The following is a 20,815-nucleotide window of genomic DNA, read 5'->3' as shown; positions in this document are numbered from 1 at the left end:
TTCCTAATATACAGTATGAATTATGTCCAGCAGATTTGACATTAAAACTATATGAAAGACATCAACTTTATATAGCTCCAATGTGTGGGGAATATTTACTGGTGTAAAGATATTTAATTTAACTAAGAGTTAACTATAACTTCCACCAAATCATAATTATTTAATTGGTGACTCTGAGGGACTGATTCCTGGCTGAATGGCATGTCAACAGCTAACTGATTTTTTCTCCAGTTTGCCTTCAATCTATAGTTTTCACTCAGGTTGGAAAAAGAAAGTACTAACGGAGGGGGGGGGTTTCCTTTAAAGATGCTTCTTCTTTGGACTTTTACTGCAAAGCCTCATTCCCTGACTTCACATCTCTGTCCAAAGCTTTGTGTCCGCAGCTTCCTGCCAGTGAACTACTGCATTAGATAGACTGACAGCTTATATTTTTTATGTAGTCAGTTATTCTTACTGATAACAAAGGAAATGGGAGTTAAAGCACAATTCTGCCACTTAAAGACAGTCAATAGACTAGATATTGTAATATCAGATGTAAAAGCTAAACTGTAACTATTTACATAGAGAATCTCAACACTAACATGTCACATGCTAAAATGCAAAAGAAATCCATATGAATATTTGTGAAATCATCAGTTTATGAAAATGTTACAGTTTCTTTTCAGCAATGCATTGATAAGGGGATTTTATACAACGTTCATTTTCTCTCTTTTTACCCCTTTTTCTGTGTTACTCGCAAACTTTCAACAACAGTTTTCTTACCACATGGCATGGGTTTTGTTGATATTTTTGCTGTACGTTTAAGGTCACGAGATACACTAAGTGATATTTTCATTTGACTTGTGAGGTTTGTACAATTTTTATCATGCTGGTGTTGGCATCTCTTGCTCTGAATAAATCTTGTGTTGCAACACTGCGTACGACCGGTTCTTGTCTTGAATTGGAAGCTCATATTTAGGAAATAATGAACCGTAATGGATCACCCCATATTTTCTGTGTGCATGTTTTTATTATTGTCAAGTGTATCTTTTCTTCCTTCAGGCAGCAGTAGTTTCAATTAATTAAAATCAACTTGTGGAGCATAAAACCTGCTAAAGATAAACAATTCATCACAGTTAACAGGGCTGGGTGTTGTTGACATTTGTGTATGTAACTAAATACACACTAAGCACAATTGTGGGGTACTTGTAGCCTGCGTTTCCATTTCTTTAAGATAAGATAAGAGACTTTATTGATTCAGCATTGGGGGAATTCCCTTGTCACAGCAATTTAAATGGATGGATGAACAGATAAGACAAATACACATAAATAGAATAGAAAAAACAGCTAATATATACACATATGTGTATGTATGTACAGTATGTATATAAATAAAAATAAGACTGGGCTACTAGTAGCCTAATAAATACTGAAAACATAAGTAGGCCTACACCATAGACGCATCTTTTACTTACATATGAGTGAGAATATCTTCAGATATACAGGCTACAGATGAAAAACTGTAGGCCTATACGGTACAGGTCACAGGTGTTGACACAGTTATAGATACTACACGTATTAAGGATATAATTTTTACTTTATACTTTCACTCTACAATTTCGAGTCAAATGTTGCAGTGTTAACTTCACTACATTTATTTTTTAAATGCAGTTACTTTGCATGATCATATATTACTAATACAACACAGAGTCTATTGTAATTATAACCCACCATTTCTTTAACTGGCTATGGTAATAATGGGGCCCAGACAGTAGATGGGGCTAAATTGGCGCGCTCTGCTTTATTTCGCTCCATTGTTGTATTTCCGGTTCAAAAAGACGTCCTTTCCGGTTTGACAACCACAGCGGATCACGACATAAACAAACCGGACAAACGCGGTTATTCAACCGTTCTAAAAAACAGGGCTCGGATGTGACGTTAGCCCGGCTTGGTTCGGTTCGGGTGGAGGAGTGACGGTTTACCATGGTGAAGTGCGTTGTCTCTGGGTGTCCGAACCGCGAGGCGGTGAGCGTCAACCGGGGGGTCTTCCACCGAAAACCGAAGAGGTTCTTCAACTTCCCCAAAGACCCAGCACGGGTCAAGGTAACGTCAAAGATTCACTGAACTGGGATTTGAGTTATGGTGATATATAACATATGTGTTTTATTTCTTCACACTGGTACAATGTTTAAAATGGGTGAATTTGTTAAAAGGGATAAAATGGTAAGTTGAAAGCGTTGTTGGTACACGGGCGCCGCCATGTTGGAATTCCACAATCTTCTACGTCACTGGCATGATGAGCTACTCCGTGGCTAACTAGCACTAGCAGCGCAGTCATAGCAACAGCACACAAAGAGTCGGAGGCTGAGGAAATGGACACCAGGAGGTCTAGGGGGGGTTCATACTGTATTGCCCCTGGCTGCAGTAATGAAATGTATAGAGCTAAGGCAGCTGGGGTTACCATACATTTCCACAGGCTACCTTTGGCAAGGAAACCAGTCTTCAACTCGTGGCTAGCTGCCTTAAACCGGACTAGCCCTCCGACAGGCCCTGGATTCCGAGTCTGTAGCGAGCATTTTTTAGCGACTGACTATTTAGAGAGCTGTTCTTTCGATGCGACAGGGTCACTGGTGAGGGTTAAGACCAATAAACTGAAACCTGAGGCCATTCCGTCAATATTCGACTTCTCAGGCTCCAGTAAACGGCGGACCGATAGACCACCGGCAGGTAACGCCCCCGATGCTACCTGCCGCAGAGACGGGGCGCTGACACGCTCACGGCAGGCGGAGGACAGAGAGGTAGCTATGGTTACCTGTTATCGGCATACTGTCAAGTCTACAAAGGGCTGTATGTAAGGTTGTTGTCAGATACACAAAACACGTACCGTACATATTCTTTTTTTAGTTCAGAATGCAAATATACAATTTTGAATCCATGTCCCTCTCTACTCACCCTGAAGCTAGCTGATGTTCCCCGTCTTAGATTATACTTTATTCATCCCACGACGGGGACATTTTGTCGTTACAGTAGCAGCATTTTTCATTAACAGCAAAAAACAATAACACACAAAACAAGTAAGCACGAAAGAAATACAAGGCAAGAAATACAAGGCAAGAAATACAGGCAAGAAATAGTAATTAGAGCAAAGAAGTCTTGGTGCACATTGTTGATGTAGTAAGTAGAGGGAGTTCAACTCGCAGAAACAGCTGCTTGTTCCATAGTAAAAAATCTGACAACTCTGCACTTGCTTAAAGTAAAGTAAACGGCAAAACTCGTGAATCCTCCGTGCATCTATGGTCGATATGGAGTAACGCTCCTACGTGCAGCTAACAAGCGATCCCATTGGATGGATTCTTCCAATTAAATGTTCCGTTTACCTGCCTCTATTTTCTTAAACGAACAGAACCTCAACCATGTTTTTTCTTTGTATTTGTATATTTGTATTGTCTATTTACTAAAATGCATAATGTGCTTGGATACAATAAATGAGAGTGCATGACCGTAGGCTGCAGCCCTCCAACCTCCCACCACAATTCCCCCTTGTACGCCATGAACAACTATTGGTCCATTAATCATTGACTGTGTACATACCAATGCACATCATTTTAAATACAATCTAATGCATATTTTAGACAATTTTGTATTGAATATCATATCTTGAGACCACATTAATTGATAAATAATACATCAGGAAACAACAAACCACAAATATTAGTACTTCATCAGCACAATGTTTGTTAAAATGTAAACGTGTGGTGCAGAAATAGATCTTACAGCTTACAACAAGTTCCTCCCACTTCCCTCAGTCCAAGCAGGCATGCGTGTCTACAGTGGACAGCAGAACAGTGAACAACAGGGATGAGGAGGATCAGGACATACTCTGTGAAGCCAGATTCAGTTAATCTGTTGGTACCCAGACGGACATAGTTGAGGAGAACATTCATGAGAGCATAGCTACACTAACTGATGATCTGGTCAGCATTACAACACTCATAAAGGACCATCTCTATGGCCCTGCTGTGGCCATCATCTCATCTTGCGGGTTTTTTCCCTACATCCACCGCTTGTGTGTGCAGGGTTGAAACGGCAGCAACTTTCAGCGACTTTATAGTGTTTTGCACCATCTTTCACTGTACATTTTGTTGCTAAATGTGAGATGTTAGAGTCACACACGCGTCTCATCTTCATATCAGAAACAAGGAAATTAATTTGACCTGTTTTCACTCCAGGTTGGTCAGTGGCTGCATGTGGGACTGCTGGGATTGTCGCGAGTAATGAAAATGCCATAGGGGGCCCCAGCTGTCACTCAGTGTCTTCCTGTGATGTGGGCCCCTGATTGGTTTGGGCCCGTAAGAAACTGCGTACCTTGTTTACTGATAGCTATGTGTCTGAATCACTCAATTCTCATTGGATATCTGCCAATATGGCAGGTAGATTGACAGTGTTACCCGCCAATAGTAAAATTCACCGGCATTTGACAGGTGGTCCGGTGTTAATTTCAGGCCATGGTTGTACATATATGTTTAATTTGTAAAAATGTAAAAAATTTACAGTGGACTGATGTCAATACTGGTGTCTTTGTTCAGGTATGGCTGGCAGCGCTGAGGGAGACTAACAAGCAGGACTCAACGGAGCAGCATTTAATCTGTGAAGACCACTTCCTGCCGGAGGACATCTCCAACAACGCGGTCAACAGCGATGCCATTCCCATCATGCCCCCCTACCTGGACGGGCCCATGGGCCTGATTAGCCCCTGGGGAGCAGAGTCGTCATCCGAGGAGGAGGAGGAGGATCAGTGGACCAACACTGGCGGCTGCGATGATGACGAGGCCGATGAAGGGGATGATGCTCCTGCTCATGTGGAGCCTCCGGTGCCGCCACCGCCTGCAGTGGATCCACCACAGCAGGTCGGAGACTGTTTATCTGTCATATTTCTATATGAAAATAAATAAAACACCCATGTATATTCATTCATACCGTAAAGTAGGTCCCATTCAGCGTTCCTGTCCTAAACCAGATAAATAATGATAGTTTGATTTTTCTCTATTTTCTTCTCTTGATGACGCTGAACTATTTTATTGAATATTTATTGATTTGAAGTTAAAAAAAGTTGATTTCTTGTGATTCATCAAGATATCCAACAACAGTAGACTTAAGCAACTCCCAAAAGGGGGGAGATCCAGCTTTACGGTGTATTAAATGTAACCTGCTGTTTTTACTTTCTGTATTCCAGGATCCAGGTGCCAACAAGACTTCAGGGGCCAAGACCACTGGGTACAGGTTTTTTTCCTGCTTCTATTTTCTTCTCTTAGGGCTCATTTATGCTCAACGTTAGATACGGACGGAGCCCTCTGTCTGTACTCTGCGTTCATTATATCTGTATTTGTGCACGTTTTCTAAAAGCTTACAGATACAGACAAAATGGAGCAATACTACCAAAGGTCAAGGGCTCAGTGTAGCCAGTAGTTAGAAATTGGTGCCAATTTAGTAAGAGTGCATGATTCAGAAAATGTCATTGTATTTGTCTCTTCTGTAGTTCCCATCTGGGAGCAGATGTTTATAGTGGCACTGGCACACTGAAGTGGCTCCTGCTCATTTTGGCAGACATGATGACAATATAGTTTGTATTTCTCTCTTTTTTTCCAGTGTCACCCCGCATCAGAAGAAAGAAGGGATCCAGACTACCAGAGTCACCAGACAGGGTGTGTGCTTCTGTTATTTAATCAAATCATTTTTTAGGAGTATTGCATGACATGCTCTTTGGATTCTTTTATATAGACCTTAGTGGTCCCCTAATACTGTATCTGAAGTCTCTTTTATATAGACCTTAGTGGTCCCCTAATACTGTATCTGAAGTCTCTTTTATATAGACCTTTGTGGTCCCCTAATACTTTATCTGAAGTCTCTTTCCAAAAATTCAGCCTCGGTGCAGAATTCCAGCCACTAGAGCCAGTCAGGATACCCGGGGCTCGGTTTACACCTATCACCTTTTCTAGCCACGGGGGGGGGACCATAAGCCAGCTTGGGGAACTCATATTAATGTTAAAAACCTCGAGTGAAACTTTCATGCCATGGGGCCTTTTTAAAGTCAAATCTTCTGGCTCTAACTCTGGCTGTGGGGTTGCATTCAGACGTGTCCCTGGGGATGCTGACGCAGCGTTTCCTGGAGCTGTTGCTGATGGCACCGGACGGCTCGCTGGACCTCCGGCAGGTGACCACGAGCCTGCAGACCCGCAGGCGGCGAGTCTACGACATCACCAACGTCCTGGAAGGCATCAACCTCATCGAGAAGCAGTCGACCAACCGAGTCAAGTGGATGTGAGCAAACAGATGAGCAGATAGGATGCGAGAGGATGACTTCCTGTTGTATTATTCACTGTGCATGGTTGCTTTTATATTTTGGTGCTTTTTGAGCTTATTTATACTCTTTAGTTCTCTAGTGTTCCCTATTGCTCCATGTTTGTGGGTTTACGCGGAAGTTCCAGCCCTAGTTTTTTTATTAAAATAAGCTAAAATGATCTGAAAATATCTGCCATGCCTTTAATCTGCCAGGCTCTTTTTTGTGGGGGGGGGGGAGGGTTCTTTTTTTTTTAAACTTCCAATGCAAAGAATCATCCTAAATGCTCTAGTAAAGATTTTTTGTGTGTTGCCCGTATGCTTTGCAACAAGCCTGCGCTCTGCCTGTCGTCTGTCCAGAGGAAGCTGTCACATCTCCAACTTCCTGTGGATGAGCCAGCAGAGGGTCCAGAGGGAGCTGGACAACCTGAAGCTGGTGGAGAACACGCTGGACACCTTCATCAAAAGCTGCGCCCAGCAGCTCTTCGAAATGACCGACGACTTGGAAAACGCTGCATATCCTTTCACACCAGAATTGGCTCAGGAGCGGAAGTCCCTCCTAACTTCTAATATAGGTTTTTTTCATTGATTATTTGAGCTCTTTACTGCTTCGGGAGCGTAAGAGCCCAAATCCCAGAGCTCCTTATATCCCGAGCCCCTACATTCAACAGGTTGAAGAAAACATGGCTCTAAATGAATGCTAACGTTGCTCTGTTAATGCTTTACATATAAACAGGTAACTGTTTGCCAGTACGTCAGTGTTCAGGTTACAACTTGCTTTGCTGCCCTCAAGTGGCCCAAAATATCAGTTATTGCAGGTTTATAAGGTTTAAATACAATTAACGACTCAAATCCCAGAGGTTCAGGACCCTTAACTTTTTTTTGATAGGTCCATGTCAGGCTACAGCTTTGGGTCCGGCGTAGATGCAGAGGGGTTTGCGGGGGTACGTCGTTGATTTTATGCAGAAACATAAAATGGCCTTCAGTCAGGAGATGTAAAAATTGTGTAAATGGGGATAAAAAACTAACTGGAAGCAGGTTTTTCTTTAACCTTCCCTGCACGTCGGCCTACGTGACCCACGAGGACGTCAGCCGGCTGGCAGCCTTCCAGGGACAGACTCTGCTCGTTGTCAAAGCTCCGGAGGAAACCAAGTTGGAGGTTCCCCCCCCCAAAGAGGTAACCGACCAGAGACAGGGAGAGAGCAGTTTCATCCGAGAAACGGGTTTCAATATTTTCAAACCTGACACTGATTTAAATTTAGATTTTATTTATTTTGAGGATAGACATAAATGACTTTACAGTAATGATGAAATACCTTGATAATTTAGTTGGGAGATTAGAATAAAGACATAAAATTTTACTTATAGTGGGAAATCATAAGTTATTTAAAGAGTCTGGACCACACTCTATGGTTTACACATTGGTGGTATTACAGATAATATTACATAGATTTTCTCCTTTTAGCAGACAGATCAGGAGGTAGATGGTATAAAAGCAGCATCAGGTTGACCCAGGTTGTGTGTGTGTGTGTTTTGACGCAGGACAACATCCAGATCCATCTGAAGGGGGGGAAGGGTCCCATCATTGTGACAACGTGTGATATCAAGACAGGAGACGCGACGGCAGAGAAGAGCGGCTGCTTTTTAACGCTGGAGGAAAGCCGGATAAAGACGGCCACGCTGCACACAGGTAACAACAAAACGAAGTGAGACTGGTTGTTAAAGGACAATTCCAACGCAAAATGAACCTCGGGCTTATAAAACATACATGCTAATCGAATGTGGCCAGTTTTCGAACGCCGTGCTTGAGCTTTGTTACTGGTCACACGGGGTTTGTTGTTTGACTGGTTATGACTGTTTATGCCTGCCTGTCTATTTGAACAGTACTGTCTTCACAATGTGTCTGTACACTCAAGTTCTCAATGCTTGGGATTACATGTAGGGACCCTCATGTTGCTAATGTGGAAGCGTGATGCTGTTTTAAGTTTTGTTAGTTGTGTTGAAATGCATGAAAATGATTCATGTGTTATTAACTCCTAGGTTTGTTTTGTGCCGGAATTGCCCTTTTTTAATGGCCGTTTTAGTTGATGCATCCAAGCTGGGCGCCTTGCGGGATTAATAAAGTATACATTATTATTATTTATTAACAGTCTGGTTACTTGTAACAGAAGTGTTGTTTTCTTGTAACTTCAGAAAACAACATCACTTTGGTGTAATGCAGCCTTTCAAACCAGGAAAAGACAACATGTATGCCATCACGATATCCAGACAATATCTAGTCTCATATCACAGTATATCGATATATATTCGATATATTGCGCAGCTCTAGTAGCTTGGATATAAAGGAGATTCTCAGGTTAATGTTTACTTTCAGTTGATTGCAAAAAAAGTTTTAGTGTAATTTTTACTTAACAGGACTGACATGACAGTCATTGAAAAGGTCTTTTGTGATTTTATTAATCTATATCAGACCACTTAATCAAAGATTCAGCCCCACTTTTTAGATTGATGTTCTGCAATTCCTTGTTTCTGATTGGCCGACAGTGAAGCCAATACAACTGGGACAGGCTAACTCGGCTGATGGCTGTTTAATATTGATGTTTTTATTCTATTGTGTTGTAGAGTCCTCGAGTCCGCAGAGCGCTGTGCAGAGCGCATAGCCACCAGCTGGCCACCAGGTGGCGCCAGCTGCCCTCACAGTTCATACCTGAGCCTGGACAACCTACAGAAGCCTAAATACCGAGAGATCGTCTCCAGGAAGGTCGGAGGGAAATACAGTTCACTGACTGTGGTACAATATTTAAATACTGGTATGTGTTCATATCAGCTAAAAACTTGCACCAAGAGCATCAAATCCAAACTGATCAGGGGCAAATAAAGATGTTTTGACATTGGAATCAACATGGAAACCATTACGGACCAATGTGCTTTTCACCATTGCAAACTTTTTTTGTTGATCTCGGAAAAAGGAAATCATGTAATAATGAAGAGGATGGCGACGTTTTCAGCGGGACGATTGCTTTGTTATTTTTGTACTAAAGGCGTGAATGATCTCATTTGTAGATGCACTCGAGATGTTCCGATACCAGGATCGGTATCGCCGCTGATACTGTCTAAGACGCTGGTATCGGGAAGGACTGGAGTTTATGCACCGATCCGATACCACGTAATAAAGAGAAAGAATGAAAATCTACGTTAAAGTAGTTTATTTATGTTCTTTTTCCGTTATGACTGACCGCCAAACTGGAAAATAAAAGAAGGTTCTGTGGCGTTCAGTGTTTGTGTTTTTTCATGTTACACAAAGAGTTTAACCTGAGCCAAACCAACAACAATAAAGATAGACATCATATCCATACAGGGACAGTAGTATACAGTTGTTAAAACATAATAAAATATATGGAACACTGGTATCGGATCACCACTCAAGCGATACGCGAGTTAAGGTATCAGAATCAGTATCTGGAAGCAAGAAAAGGTATCGGACCATCTCTAAGATGCACAGCTGTAGCTCTGTACTGCTCAGAGGTTTATTTAACACATTACTGTCCATGTCCTGACTTACAGTACGTCTGCTGTATTATTTACTTTGTTTATATGTTTGTCTTTGACTTGTCTTGGTTTAACTTTCAAATGGAGAAAACGCCTCAAAGATGCTGTAATCAATAAAACAATTAACTCATATGAAACTGTCAAATTAAGATTATTTCTTGTCAACCTGCAGCATTTAAGGTTGCCGGTTTGAATCCTTGGAGGGGCTAATGGACTTTCTGGACTGGTTTAGCCCAGTGTGTGTACAGAGATCATCTGGAACGCTTCACCCTTCCTTCCTCCACCCTGCCCTTCCAAAATGTAGGGCAGCTACAATTATTTGTGGGCCTCTGACGCGTTTGTGGCTTAACCTGCCACTAACTTCTCTACGTGATTCCTGATTTTAAAAAGGTAGAAGTAGACTGACAATCAACCTTAAGGAAATCTAAAACAGAAGGAGCAATGTTAGTTTGATGACTGAATGCCGTACTGACAGACATTTACTCAGTATATCTGGCTGTCTCTCACAAATATACATGAGGAAGAGGTTACTTTCCTACTTTCCAACAGTGAATATACAACAGAGGGAAATTGAGGCAATAATGCTTAATTGTCTTGCATTGCAGGAACATTATGGGTGTGTGTGTGTGTGTGTGTGTGTGCGCGCGCCTGCCTGCCTGCCTGGCTGTGTGTGTGTGTGTGCGTGCGCTCAGATACTTTTTCCCATAAGTCTCACCACAACATCCAGACCTCAAGCAGAAACCCTGCAGTCAAACTGTGGCTGAATCCTCTCGGAGTCTCTCTCCATCTATTAAACTGTCAGAGGGACCCACAGAGCACTTTGAGCTGTCTTCTATTTTAGGTTTTGGAGATGATGCTCTCATCCAGAGAAGCTCATCGACGGTGACAGCAGCTGAAGAACGACGAGCCTCAGTTGCCAGACCTCCGGCATCACAAGAAACCAACAGGAAAGAAGAAAGTGGTCAAAGAAAAACAACTCTGGCCTCTAGTGCCTGTAGGGCATTAGACTAGAAGAAATAGGCAGGTGACAAATGTAACCCTAATTATCTCAGAACACAAATTTAAACCTTAGATGCTGCAGACTGGGGGCAGTTTTGGGAAGTGTAGGAGTCAGCATTTTTGCAGCTAAGCCTTATTTATATACAAAAGAAAATAAAGGTGAATTGCTGGAGTCGTCTTAGATGACAAATGGACCAAAATGTCACAGCGTAGAATCCTTTCCCTCTGAGGGACTCTGTCCTGCCCGAGGGTTTCCAGTAAGCCCCATCAACTAACCACATAAAGTGCTTCATGAAAGAATTAAAATAACACCACCAAGCATGCATGTTCAAGCACAACGAAACCTTTTTTCCCCTCATGTATTTTTTTAAGTCATAATTGCACCAAAACCAGAAAAACACCCCTTTCTAAATTGCTCCTTGCAGCAGTTTGAGTGTTTTCACTCGGTTTTTATGGGGTTTGGCGACTCTGGGAGTTCCTGCAGTGGCGCTTTGAAGCTCCAAAAAACACACTGAAAACATGTTGAGACACACTTGGCTTCAACACGTCTGGCATCAGTTCAGGGACGGGAACAGATCTGCATGTAACATGGAGACGGATGTTACGTACGTAGGCATACTACTGGTTTGGCACACGCAGTCCAACTTTTATAGAACTTTACTGTACTCGCAAACCGAGGAAAAAGGAGGAGACACATGTACAGTACATATACATATACACACACACACACACACATATATATATATATATATACATATTTACACACACACACACACACATATATATATATATACATATTTACACACACACACACACACATATATATATATATATATATATATATATATATATATATATATATACACACACACACACACACACACATACATATAAACACACACACAAACACATATATAAAAACACACACAAACACACACTTGTTTAATATTTAACAGAAAGTAAAATAATATGTATATACACACGTGTATTATTTTACTTTCTGTTAAATATTTCATTATGTGATGTACATATATTTTATAAGATTGCCATTTACTGTCCTCTCCATTTCTGCCTCTAGAGTCTCTCAATCTAAACAATGACAAAAGGCCGAGTTCGGTGACGCCATGAAGTAGCGTAGGATCATGGGAGTTGTTGTCTTTACGTTACAGTAAGCCTCTTCCTGTTAGGATTCTCTCTTTTTACCGGTAAGCTAAAAGTTTCTAAAATAAAATTAAGAGGGTCTTCTCGTCTCCAAAACAAACGGACCCGATGACTAAAACCGGTAAAAAAATAATGAATAAAGCAGTTTTTTGGGTAAAAGTTGGTGCTTCTGGAAACAAGACGTCCTGGAGAGGCTGCAGGTGGAGCTGCTGCATACATGCTCAGCTTCTCTGATACAGATGATTATGTAGATTATATAGTTAGAAACTAAGATTAAAAATACAAAAGTCTATTTGTTTGTCATTATTTAATTATTTTATAATTAGTCATGCTCAGTGTGTGTTTTAAAACAGATTTGTTTGAGTGGAAATCTCGCGTTTGCAGCACTGCTGATTGCTGATTGAAGATTCCATTTATTCAAAATGTGAATTAACTGGACCACCACACACACACACACACACACACACACACACACACACACAGTGTGACAGCTTGGTGTGCAGTTGGCCATGATGGAGAACATGTTGCATCGCAGCGTGTCTTTCTGCAACAGCAGTGGGTTGTTCGGAGCCGATGACGACAATCAGGACTATAAATACCCACACACACACACACACACACACACACACACACACACACACACACACACACACACACACACTTAGAAAAGAGTCCACCTTGTGCGTCACACAGATTATAAATGCCACCATCCTCTCCGTTCTCCAGTCAGGGATGCTCATGTTGTTGGATGAAAATTGTTTTATCATTATTTTATTTCTCCTCTTTTTCCTCCCATGACTAGCCTGCAAATACACGGAAAATAAAATATTTCAACCAAGAAGTTTTCTTGGTTTTATTTTTCAGATTTTAAAGGTGTGACAGAATGCAAAACCCATTTTACTATGTCATAGTTGAATAATGACAGTCTGGGGGGTAAATAGGACACACATACAACCTCAGAGTCCCGTTGACACCTCCGTCCACTGCAAATCTCACAATTTTAAACTGCTTCTAAAAACGCGGGAATCTCAACAAAGCTCATAGTTGACGTCAACTATGTGGCTCCTCCTTATTTGGCTATGGTGTCTAGTCTTTGTCACACCCCATATTTACACAGGCTACACCACTGACCTGAGGTCAGCTTAGTCTTCTCAATCTAGGTCACGCAGATCAGAGATTGTATACATTGTTCGTCTGCTATTAATACATTCACTTCTGAGACTTTTTCATGCAAGAAATCAACTATGTAGAGGTCAAATATGCACCATTTTACGAAAATTGATGGGTTTTGTAAATTCTGTCTGACTGTGTTGGAGCTCGGGAGCTCAGCAGGCCAACGTGACGGCGGCCGGTCCTCCTTCACAGACCCCGGCCCGCTGTGAGCTAGATGGAGCTAGAAAGTCACCGTATCTGGGTTGCTGGACTACCAAATGCCGAGGCCCTGACAGAGCTCCAGGGCCTGCCGCCCGCTGCTCTCCCTCCCCTCTTTCTGTTAAATGGCCGGTGTGTGATTTATGTTCAGAATAATTCTGAGGAATCGACTTCAGAGCGTAGGTAACAACATCCCAGTTGTCTGTAACATCAACTGTGTGACTCTTTGGGGGGTAACGAGTGGGCCTAAAAGTGTCTTTTCTCTTTGGATTTGTTGAGTTTTTAAAAGACAGGGACACAAAAATAAAAAACCAAGAGCGAGTCTCGACCGTGTTTACACAATCTGGCAAGAAAGAGCAAATGCCAGCTGCTGTCCATATGAAGCCGACATGGCTGATGAGTTAACACACAGCAGGTGAGTCGCCAGGTGTTAGACTCAGCCCTCATCATCCCCCAACAAACCTGAGCACTTCATACAACTTGGGAAAATAATAGTCATACTGACTTTATTTGTTTTAATTTCAATTTTACTTTACATTGTGTGCCTTTGGCCCATTCAATGATATAGATATTAAAAAAAAGAAGAAAAAATGTCACTTTAAAGTTTCATGTCCATGAGACCAAAATAACATTTGACCAGACGTGGAAAGAGTACCAACATTTTCTACTTAAAGGGTAACTTCCACTTAACATACTCTAAACAGAAACAATGTAGAGGAAATAAGACAACATAGTACATTAGGGCACAACTCTTTTTTATTTATCGTCACATCCTGCTGATTGATTAAAATGATTAGTGGACTTTTAAGCATACTCTTGACTTAAAGGGCCCTGTAGGTAACAAAAAAAAGACAATTTTTCTGACTTTTCATGCATCTTTAAATTTAAATAAACACGGGAAAAGAAGACAAAACTACCACCCTGCATTACTTGACGATCCACTCAGTAACCGTATGTTATTTACAGCTTTAAATAGAGCAGAACGGTTTGATGTTATTTTTCTAGAGGGTGGAGAGGGTGTTTTTTGGCCGTCACGTTGGACTGGCACCATCCACCTCAGCTGTGATGAACAATCGGGATGATGGGACGCTGCCAGCGACGTGGCGGTCCGGAGGACACCAAGACGGACAGGGTCCTGGGAGACTCTTCTGTGTTGAACGTCGTCATGTAAACGCTTCACATGAAGCCTGTAAACACACACTGCTGCAATTGTATTTTGTATTTTTGTATTTTAATATAATTACAGTTACTGCAATTTATAAAATTATATTTTAATAAGTGTTACTGTAAAAGGAATATACGGTTACACTTGATAATCAATTTGCTCTCCGCGCAGATATTCGTCATCAAAGGTGGCAAGGAAGCTATTTCCAGTTGCTAGGTTACAAAATTCTGTTATCTTATTGGTTGCGTTTCCGAAAAGTCAGAGGCAATTAGGTCAAAGGGGAAATAATTTGAACATTGAGCGTAGCGCAAGACGGCACCAGGGGTAGCACAGCACATCGTTGGTTTGACCCCGCCCTCCCCCCCCCGTAGCAAATCAATGGAACAGCCGGGGCAGAGCGGTTTTGCCGCCTATCACGTGTAGACAGCTTAACATACTGGACATTTAAATTGTACTGGCAACAATTGATGAAAGTTGATCAAAAGAACGAGTTCCAGGGTACAAGCGGCCGAAATGGGTTTCTCATTTGCTGGCGTCTCCCTTAGAGATCGGGTGAGGAGCTCAGTCATCCGAGAGGAGCTCGGAGTAGAGCCGCTGCTCCTTTGCGTCTAAAGGAGCCTGTTGAGGTGTTTTGGGCGTCTGGTGAGGATGCCTCCTGGGGGGGTCCCTAGGGAGGTGTTCCAGGCACATCCAGCTGGGAGGAGGCCTCGGGGAAGACCCAGGACTAGATGGAGGGATTATATCTCCAACCTGGCCTGGGAACGCCTCGGGATCCCCCAGTCGGAGCTGGTTGATGTGGCTCGGGAAAGGGAAGTTTGGGGTCCCCTACTGGAGCTGCTGCCCCCCGAGACACGATACCGGATAAGCAGAGGAAGATGGATGGATGGACTGGCAACAACTGTTCACCGTAAGATACCATAAAACCCTCGGTACTGTCTAACAGCGAACTTCTGTTCAACTCCTATTGCGTTCTTCTCTAAGAGGAAACAAAAACCTGGGTTTAATCCAAGAAGAGTCAGCGTACCGCAGATAAAACACATGAGGGGGGCCTAGGACTTCCAGCCCAAAACAAGACGAGAAGTTCCAGTAAACAGCCGGCAAACGTACTGTAGGCGGTAAACAACTTATCTGTGTCCACATCTGGTAATGGTTAGACGTAGACACACACACACATACACACACAAACATACACACACACGCACACTGCTGGTGATTCACAGATTACACCTGTTGTTCATGTGATCCAACGCAGAGTAAATACAAAAAGAGGCAATCAGCAGTTCTTCAGGTCTCCTGATGCCAGCTGCTACCTGGAAGTCCTTGGCTGGTTTGAAAGGGAGTAATTATCTTCTTTTTTTATCTTAATGTTTGAGGCGTGGGCGTGGTTTTGTCCTTTTGATGAAATAATGTTTGTCTATTTTGTTTTTAACCCCAGTGTCCCTTATGACTCAGGGTGTTTAATGGGATCCAACTTTCTTCCAGGAAACCGCAAGAAAACAACATTTCTCATCTGTTCCACTTCTGTGTGCAGTGCCTCGGCCTGCCAGTGGGGGGCAGTGTGTAACTGTGGGCACATATCATCCTCTCCCCCCCCCCCCTTTATTATTTTTGACATAACAGGAAGGAAGACCTGTTTGTCTTTCCTTTCCTCTCACCTTCATTCTTACCTGGCTTTCACATTACTCTCCTCTCCTTCTTTTACATCCTCTTATCTCCTCTTGGAAAAAGGAGGATGGTTTCTGCTTTGTCCTCTCCACCTTTGAATAGCGGGGTTTGTCCTCTTCTCTCTCCTCCCAACTCATTCTCCGCAAAACAAAAGTTGTGTTTTCAATCTGACATTATCTTCCTTTGTCCTATTAATTTAGAGGAGAGCACAATTTCTTTGCTCCTGTCTTCTCCCTTCGTCCTCTTCTCACCTGTCCTTCACATCCTTGTCGTAGCCTCCTTTGTGTTTTATCTATTGTTTTTTGTTCTTCTGTTTTTTTTTTTTTATCTGATTTTATCTTACTCTCTTCTATTGTTCCAGAAACATTTAGTGGAAGGTGTTCTGAGTTTGTCCTCTTCTTTCCTCTCCTCCTTTGTCTGGCTAATTTAGCAAAACCACAAAGAGGTTTTTCTCTCTTCCTCTCCTTCCTCTCCCCTACACCTGGTTCTGCAGTGTCATCCTTCTCTTTTTACTCAGTTTTTCAGATATTAAGAGTTTCCTTTGGCTTTTCTGTAGCTTCATGACTTCTCATTTTTCTTTCACCTCATCTTCTTGTTTCCATCTTCCTGTCATTTATCTTTGGAAAATATAGACCTTCCATGGTGTCCTCCTTCTCCTCTTTTTCCTGTTGTTCTTCAACACTTAAATCAAACAATAGTTTCCATTGTAGCTCTCTCTCTTGTTGCTTCTTCTCTTCTCTTGCACGTTCCCCTTTCCTCATTTTGAAACTATTAATCTCTATAGAGAGGAGAAGTCCCCTTCCTGCGGACCGCCATGGGACCTTCATGCGGAACAAAATATGAAAGGTAGTGGTAGTTTTTTTTATTACGTTTGAATTGAACCATGAATTTCACATGTTCTTGTGTGGCTGATAAAACGTCACCGTATAAAACCCCAGAGGTAAGATAACGTTACACGTGCTGAGGAACGGAGCTAGCTCGCCAGCGAGAGAGGTCGACGCATGTTGTGTGAGACGAGAGTCGTAGTTCTCTGAGCGGTTTCACACCAAACTAAGTGGCAACACGACGAAACTACGGCTAACTGTGACTTTCTTCACTGTTTTTGCAATTCATCTTGTCTTCTGACCTCCTCGTTCTTTTCTCCTTCGTCCTGTTAATTTAGAAAAAACAAGAGACTCTGCTCCTCTTTTCTCTTGACTCATTTCTCACCTCCTCTCCTCTTAAAAAAATAATTTTAGAACACACACACACACACACACACACACACACACACACACACACAGTCGTGTCTGGCTATCTTTGTGGGGACCAGTGACCATTGACATAATGCATTCCCTCACCCTAACCCTAACCTTAACCATCAAACCTAAATGCCTAACCTTAACCCTTACGCTAACCCTAGCCTTAACCATCAAACCTAAATGCCTAACCTTAACCCTCACCCTAACCCTAACCTTAATCATCAAACCTAAATGCCTAACCTTAACCCTAACCCTAACCCTAACCATAACCTAACTCTAACCCTACTCCTAAAACCAAGTCTTAGTCCTCAAAAAGCCCTTTAACGTTAAGGGGACCAGCATTTTGTCCCCACAAAGCAGTCAGGTCCCCATAAGTATACTGTTTTCACAGTTTTTGGTCCCCACAAATGTAGCAAAACCTGGCCCACACACACACACACACACACACACACACACACACACACACACACACACACACACACACACCTCACTTTGGTGCTTAATTTGACGTGTCTCCGTCCTTCCGACGAGACACAGTGTGAATATTCTTCGTCTGTGCAGGAGGAAACGGATCTGTGCACATTTCACAGCGTTGGTGGAGACGCTGGATCGCTCAGTCGGGGGACGGACCAAACCACTTGTAGGCCAAACTGACCCTTTGTCAAGTCTCCTTGGTTACGGTTGCTAAGTGGGACAAACAATGGCTCCAGAGAGTCTGTTTCCATTGACAACACCTGTTGAGTTGATTGACTCAGATTTCTATTTATCCTCATTCAGCCGGTTCTTAAAAATAAGAAGTGGTTTTAGTATGTCGGGGCAAGCAACAGTAGGAAAACTCAAGGGGCTGGTGAAAACAGCGTCTGAGAGATATTTCTCCATTTTCGCTAGGCCTATGTTAATTTAATTTCACTTGGCTACATGCCTGGGCCTCTTGTGCGCACCTGTGTCACCATGCACTTGTTTCCCGTGTACGCTGATGCACTCATCTGTTTCCAAATGCCTTCCTACGGTAGCTTAAAGGAGCCCTGACAAAAATCATTTTATTTGCATTTTTTTAAAATATGTCAGGTCCATATGTGTGTGTGTGTGTGTTATGTTGTGAATGTGAAGATGAACTGCTACCTCCTCTGTCAGCTCTAGCCACTGGAAAGAAATAAGAGGAGAAATCAGGCCAATCACAACAGCTGGTCAGTCTGATGTCATGCTGCCTGAGCTCATTAATATTCATGAGCCCGCCCAGTCGGCTGGGTAAAGGATGCTGATAGCCGATCACTCATTAACTAGCTGTTGGCCAAACTATGACCCATAAAACTCTGAAAACCGAGATTGAAGAATGTATGTAGGAGACGTAAAATATGAGGTTTTTAATATACAAAATATAACTGGACAAGAGTTTGATTTTTTTTTTAAATAACATCTTCATTGAACTTGTCTATCAAAGGGCACATACAATATTAAAGAAGACAGACATTAAAGAACAGAGCCCTCCTTTTAGCCCACCCACAACTTCTTAACAAAAAAAAAAAAAAATAAACAAAAAAATAAAAATAAAATAAAAAAAGGAAGGTTTGCACACTTGAGGCACACTAAACATGGTCAAGATGAGGTACTGTAGCCAATGCATGTCATCTGGAAATATACTTCGAGATCTCGGACCACACTAGACCATAGAGGCCACTCTGAAGAGTCCGTGCACCATTTTCCCCAATATAGTCCAAGAAGGGGTCCCAGATTTTGAAAAAGCGAAAAGGCGTGTCCCTGAGCCAGAAACTAATAGCTTCTGTTTGAGGGGTTTTAATGGGTCACAGTAGTCGTAGTCCACACCTCCAAACTCATTATCTTAACAAGACTCCAGCTGTGCTAAAACATGACTCCAATGAGCTTTTTTGAGGTCATTAAGTCAAGGGTTCACATACTTTTTCACTATGATGCACTATGATGTTTTTATGGTTGATCTCAATAAAGACATGACCGCTCAAAAAATTGTACAGTAGTATTTCAGAACAACGATGCCTGCCAGATGAAGTTAGATTTCTGTAAAAAACTCAACTCAAAAGAATAGCTGACGTTTTCTAAATGATGATCCAGAGGAACTCCTAAAACCCCCAGAACGGAGAGAACCCTGTCTTATCTTTAGAGGTAATTACAGCTGGGAACAGCTCTGCAGCTAAACGTGGTGTTCCCTTTTACACACACACACACACACACACACACACACACACACACACGCTGTTTGCCACTTACCATTGAGCATGTAAACAAGCTGATTTGGGTGACACACAACCAGAAATGAGAGCTTTCCCAGGGTGCACTCAGAGACCGGACCCGTGTCGGTCGGGCTGCGGCTCTGGCGGTGTGGCGGCGATAGCGTGAGTTTACAACATAACTCCCAGTTGTGAAATGCAACATGCATAAATATCGCCTGCTAATTAAATGCTTAACTATAATCCATAATGGTCAATATGCAAAAGCACAGTGAGAAGATATTTTTAAAGTGCTGGTGATCCGCACAGAAGAAATCTGATGGTTTTATACGCTTATTTTAATGGGAGTGGTTTGACTGCAGAAAAGATCTGGGAACTAGTTTAATGCTGACTCCATTTCAGCTTTGATATCATTTTTGATATCTTTATAGAAGAGTTGGGTTGTGTCACTAATTTAAAGTCCAACATTCATCTTGTTTTTATATCATTAACCAAACTTGCGGTTCTGCGTCTCCATGGATCCTTTTCATACAGCCAATAAAATCATTACATGTTAAGCCATTCTTGCATAAAGGAGAGACAACGGCGTTATCATCAACACATTCTCACTCCCAACTCACCACGTACGGACATCTTGGTGTCAACGTTCTGGGTACGTGCACGGTTAAGTTTAGGCAACAACAACTAGAACAGCGGTCCCCTGGGGGAACAACACATTCTCACTCCCATCAGGTCAGAAAAAGTCACTTTCAACTGTTGTTGAACCACGCTCAACAACAGTTGAGTTCCTGCTAACATCTCTTTCTGATCTAAGTTGCAAACATGGACGCAGGTCTTCTTGTCCTGCACCTTTGGGCTCTAGACTAAAACCTGTCACCCAGTTAAAACACGTAAGTGAAATAGATACGAAAGAGCTCCTTCTTCGCTTTTCCGTGTTACCACGCCAAACATGCAACATAAACATCTACCAAAAACCACACCCACAGGGTTAAGTGCACTGCTAATGTCAGGATTTGCTTGAGCACACTAAACAGCTTAAAACTCACCTGCAAATCACATGGTTGGTTCTTTAAGCTCTCAGCATGGTCCATGCAACCAGCGTGCCATCCCCTCTGCAGGTGTGACAGGGCACGGTGTGTACATAT

At 42.3% G+C, this 20,815-nt stretch overlaps 1 protein-coding gene across 1 annotated transcript; it reads left to right on the top strand.

Moving 5' to 3' along the window:
• The first annotated feature begins 1,803 nt into the window (after window positions 1-1,803).
• si:ch211-195d17.2 (uncharacterized protein LOC560495 homolog) lies at window positions 1,804-9,491 on the top strand. Its single transcript, XM_034899378.1, has 9 exons — window positions 1,804-2,082; window positions 4,566-4,886; window positions 5,213-5,253; window positions 5,626-5,681; window positions 6,111-6,297; window positions 6,676-6,831; window positions 7,378-7,492; window positions 7,858-8,005; window positions 8,938-9,491. The coding sequence occupies exons 1-9, from the start codon at window positions 1,963-1,965 to the stop codon at window positions 8,973-8,975; spliced, it is 1,182 nt and encodes a 393-aa protein (XP_034755269.1). The 5' UTR covers window positions 1,804-1,962; the 3' UTR covers window positions 8,976-9,491.
• Window positions 9,492-20,815: the final 11,324 nt, after the last annotated feature.

The sequence above is a fragment of the Etheostoma cragini genome, chromosome 18 (assembly GCF_013103735.1).
Source record: "Etheostoma cragini isolate CJK2018 chromosome 18, CSU_Ecrag_1.0, whole genome shotgun sequence".
NCBI classification, from domain to species: Eukaryota; Metazoa; Chordata; class Actinopteri; order Perciformes; family Percidae; genus Etheostoma; species Etheostoma cragini.
This window is presented reverse-complemented; position numbering and strand designations above follow the sequence as displayed.

Coding starts and splice junctions, on each gene's coding strand:
- si:ch211-195d17.2 (XM_034899378.1), top strand. CDS start 1,963: ATGGTGAAGTGCGTTGTCTCTGGGTGTCCGAACCGCGAGGCGGTGAGC. Junction 2,083..4,565: donor AAGACCCAGCACGGGTCAAG/GTAACGTCAAAG, acceptor GTCTTTGTTCAG/GTATGGCTGGCAGCGCTGAG. Junction 8,006..8,937: donor GACGGCCACGCTGCACACAG/GTAACAACAAAA, acceptor ATTGTGTTGTAG/AGTCCTCGAGTCCGCAGAGC.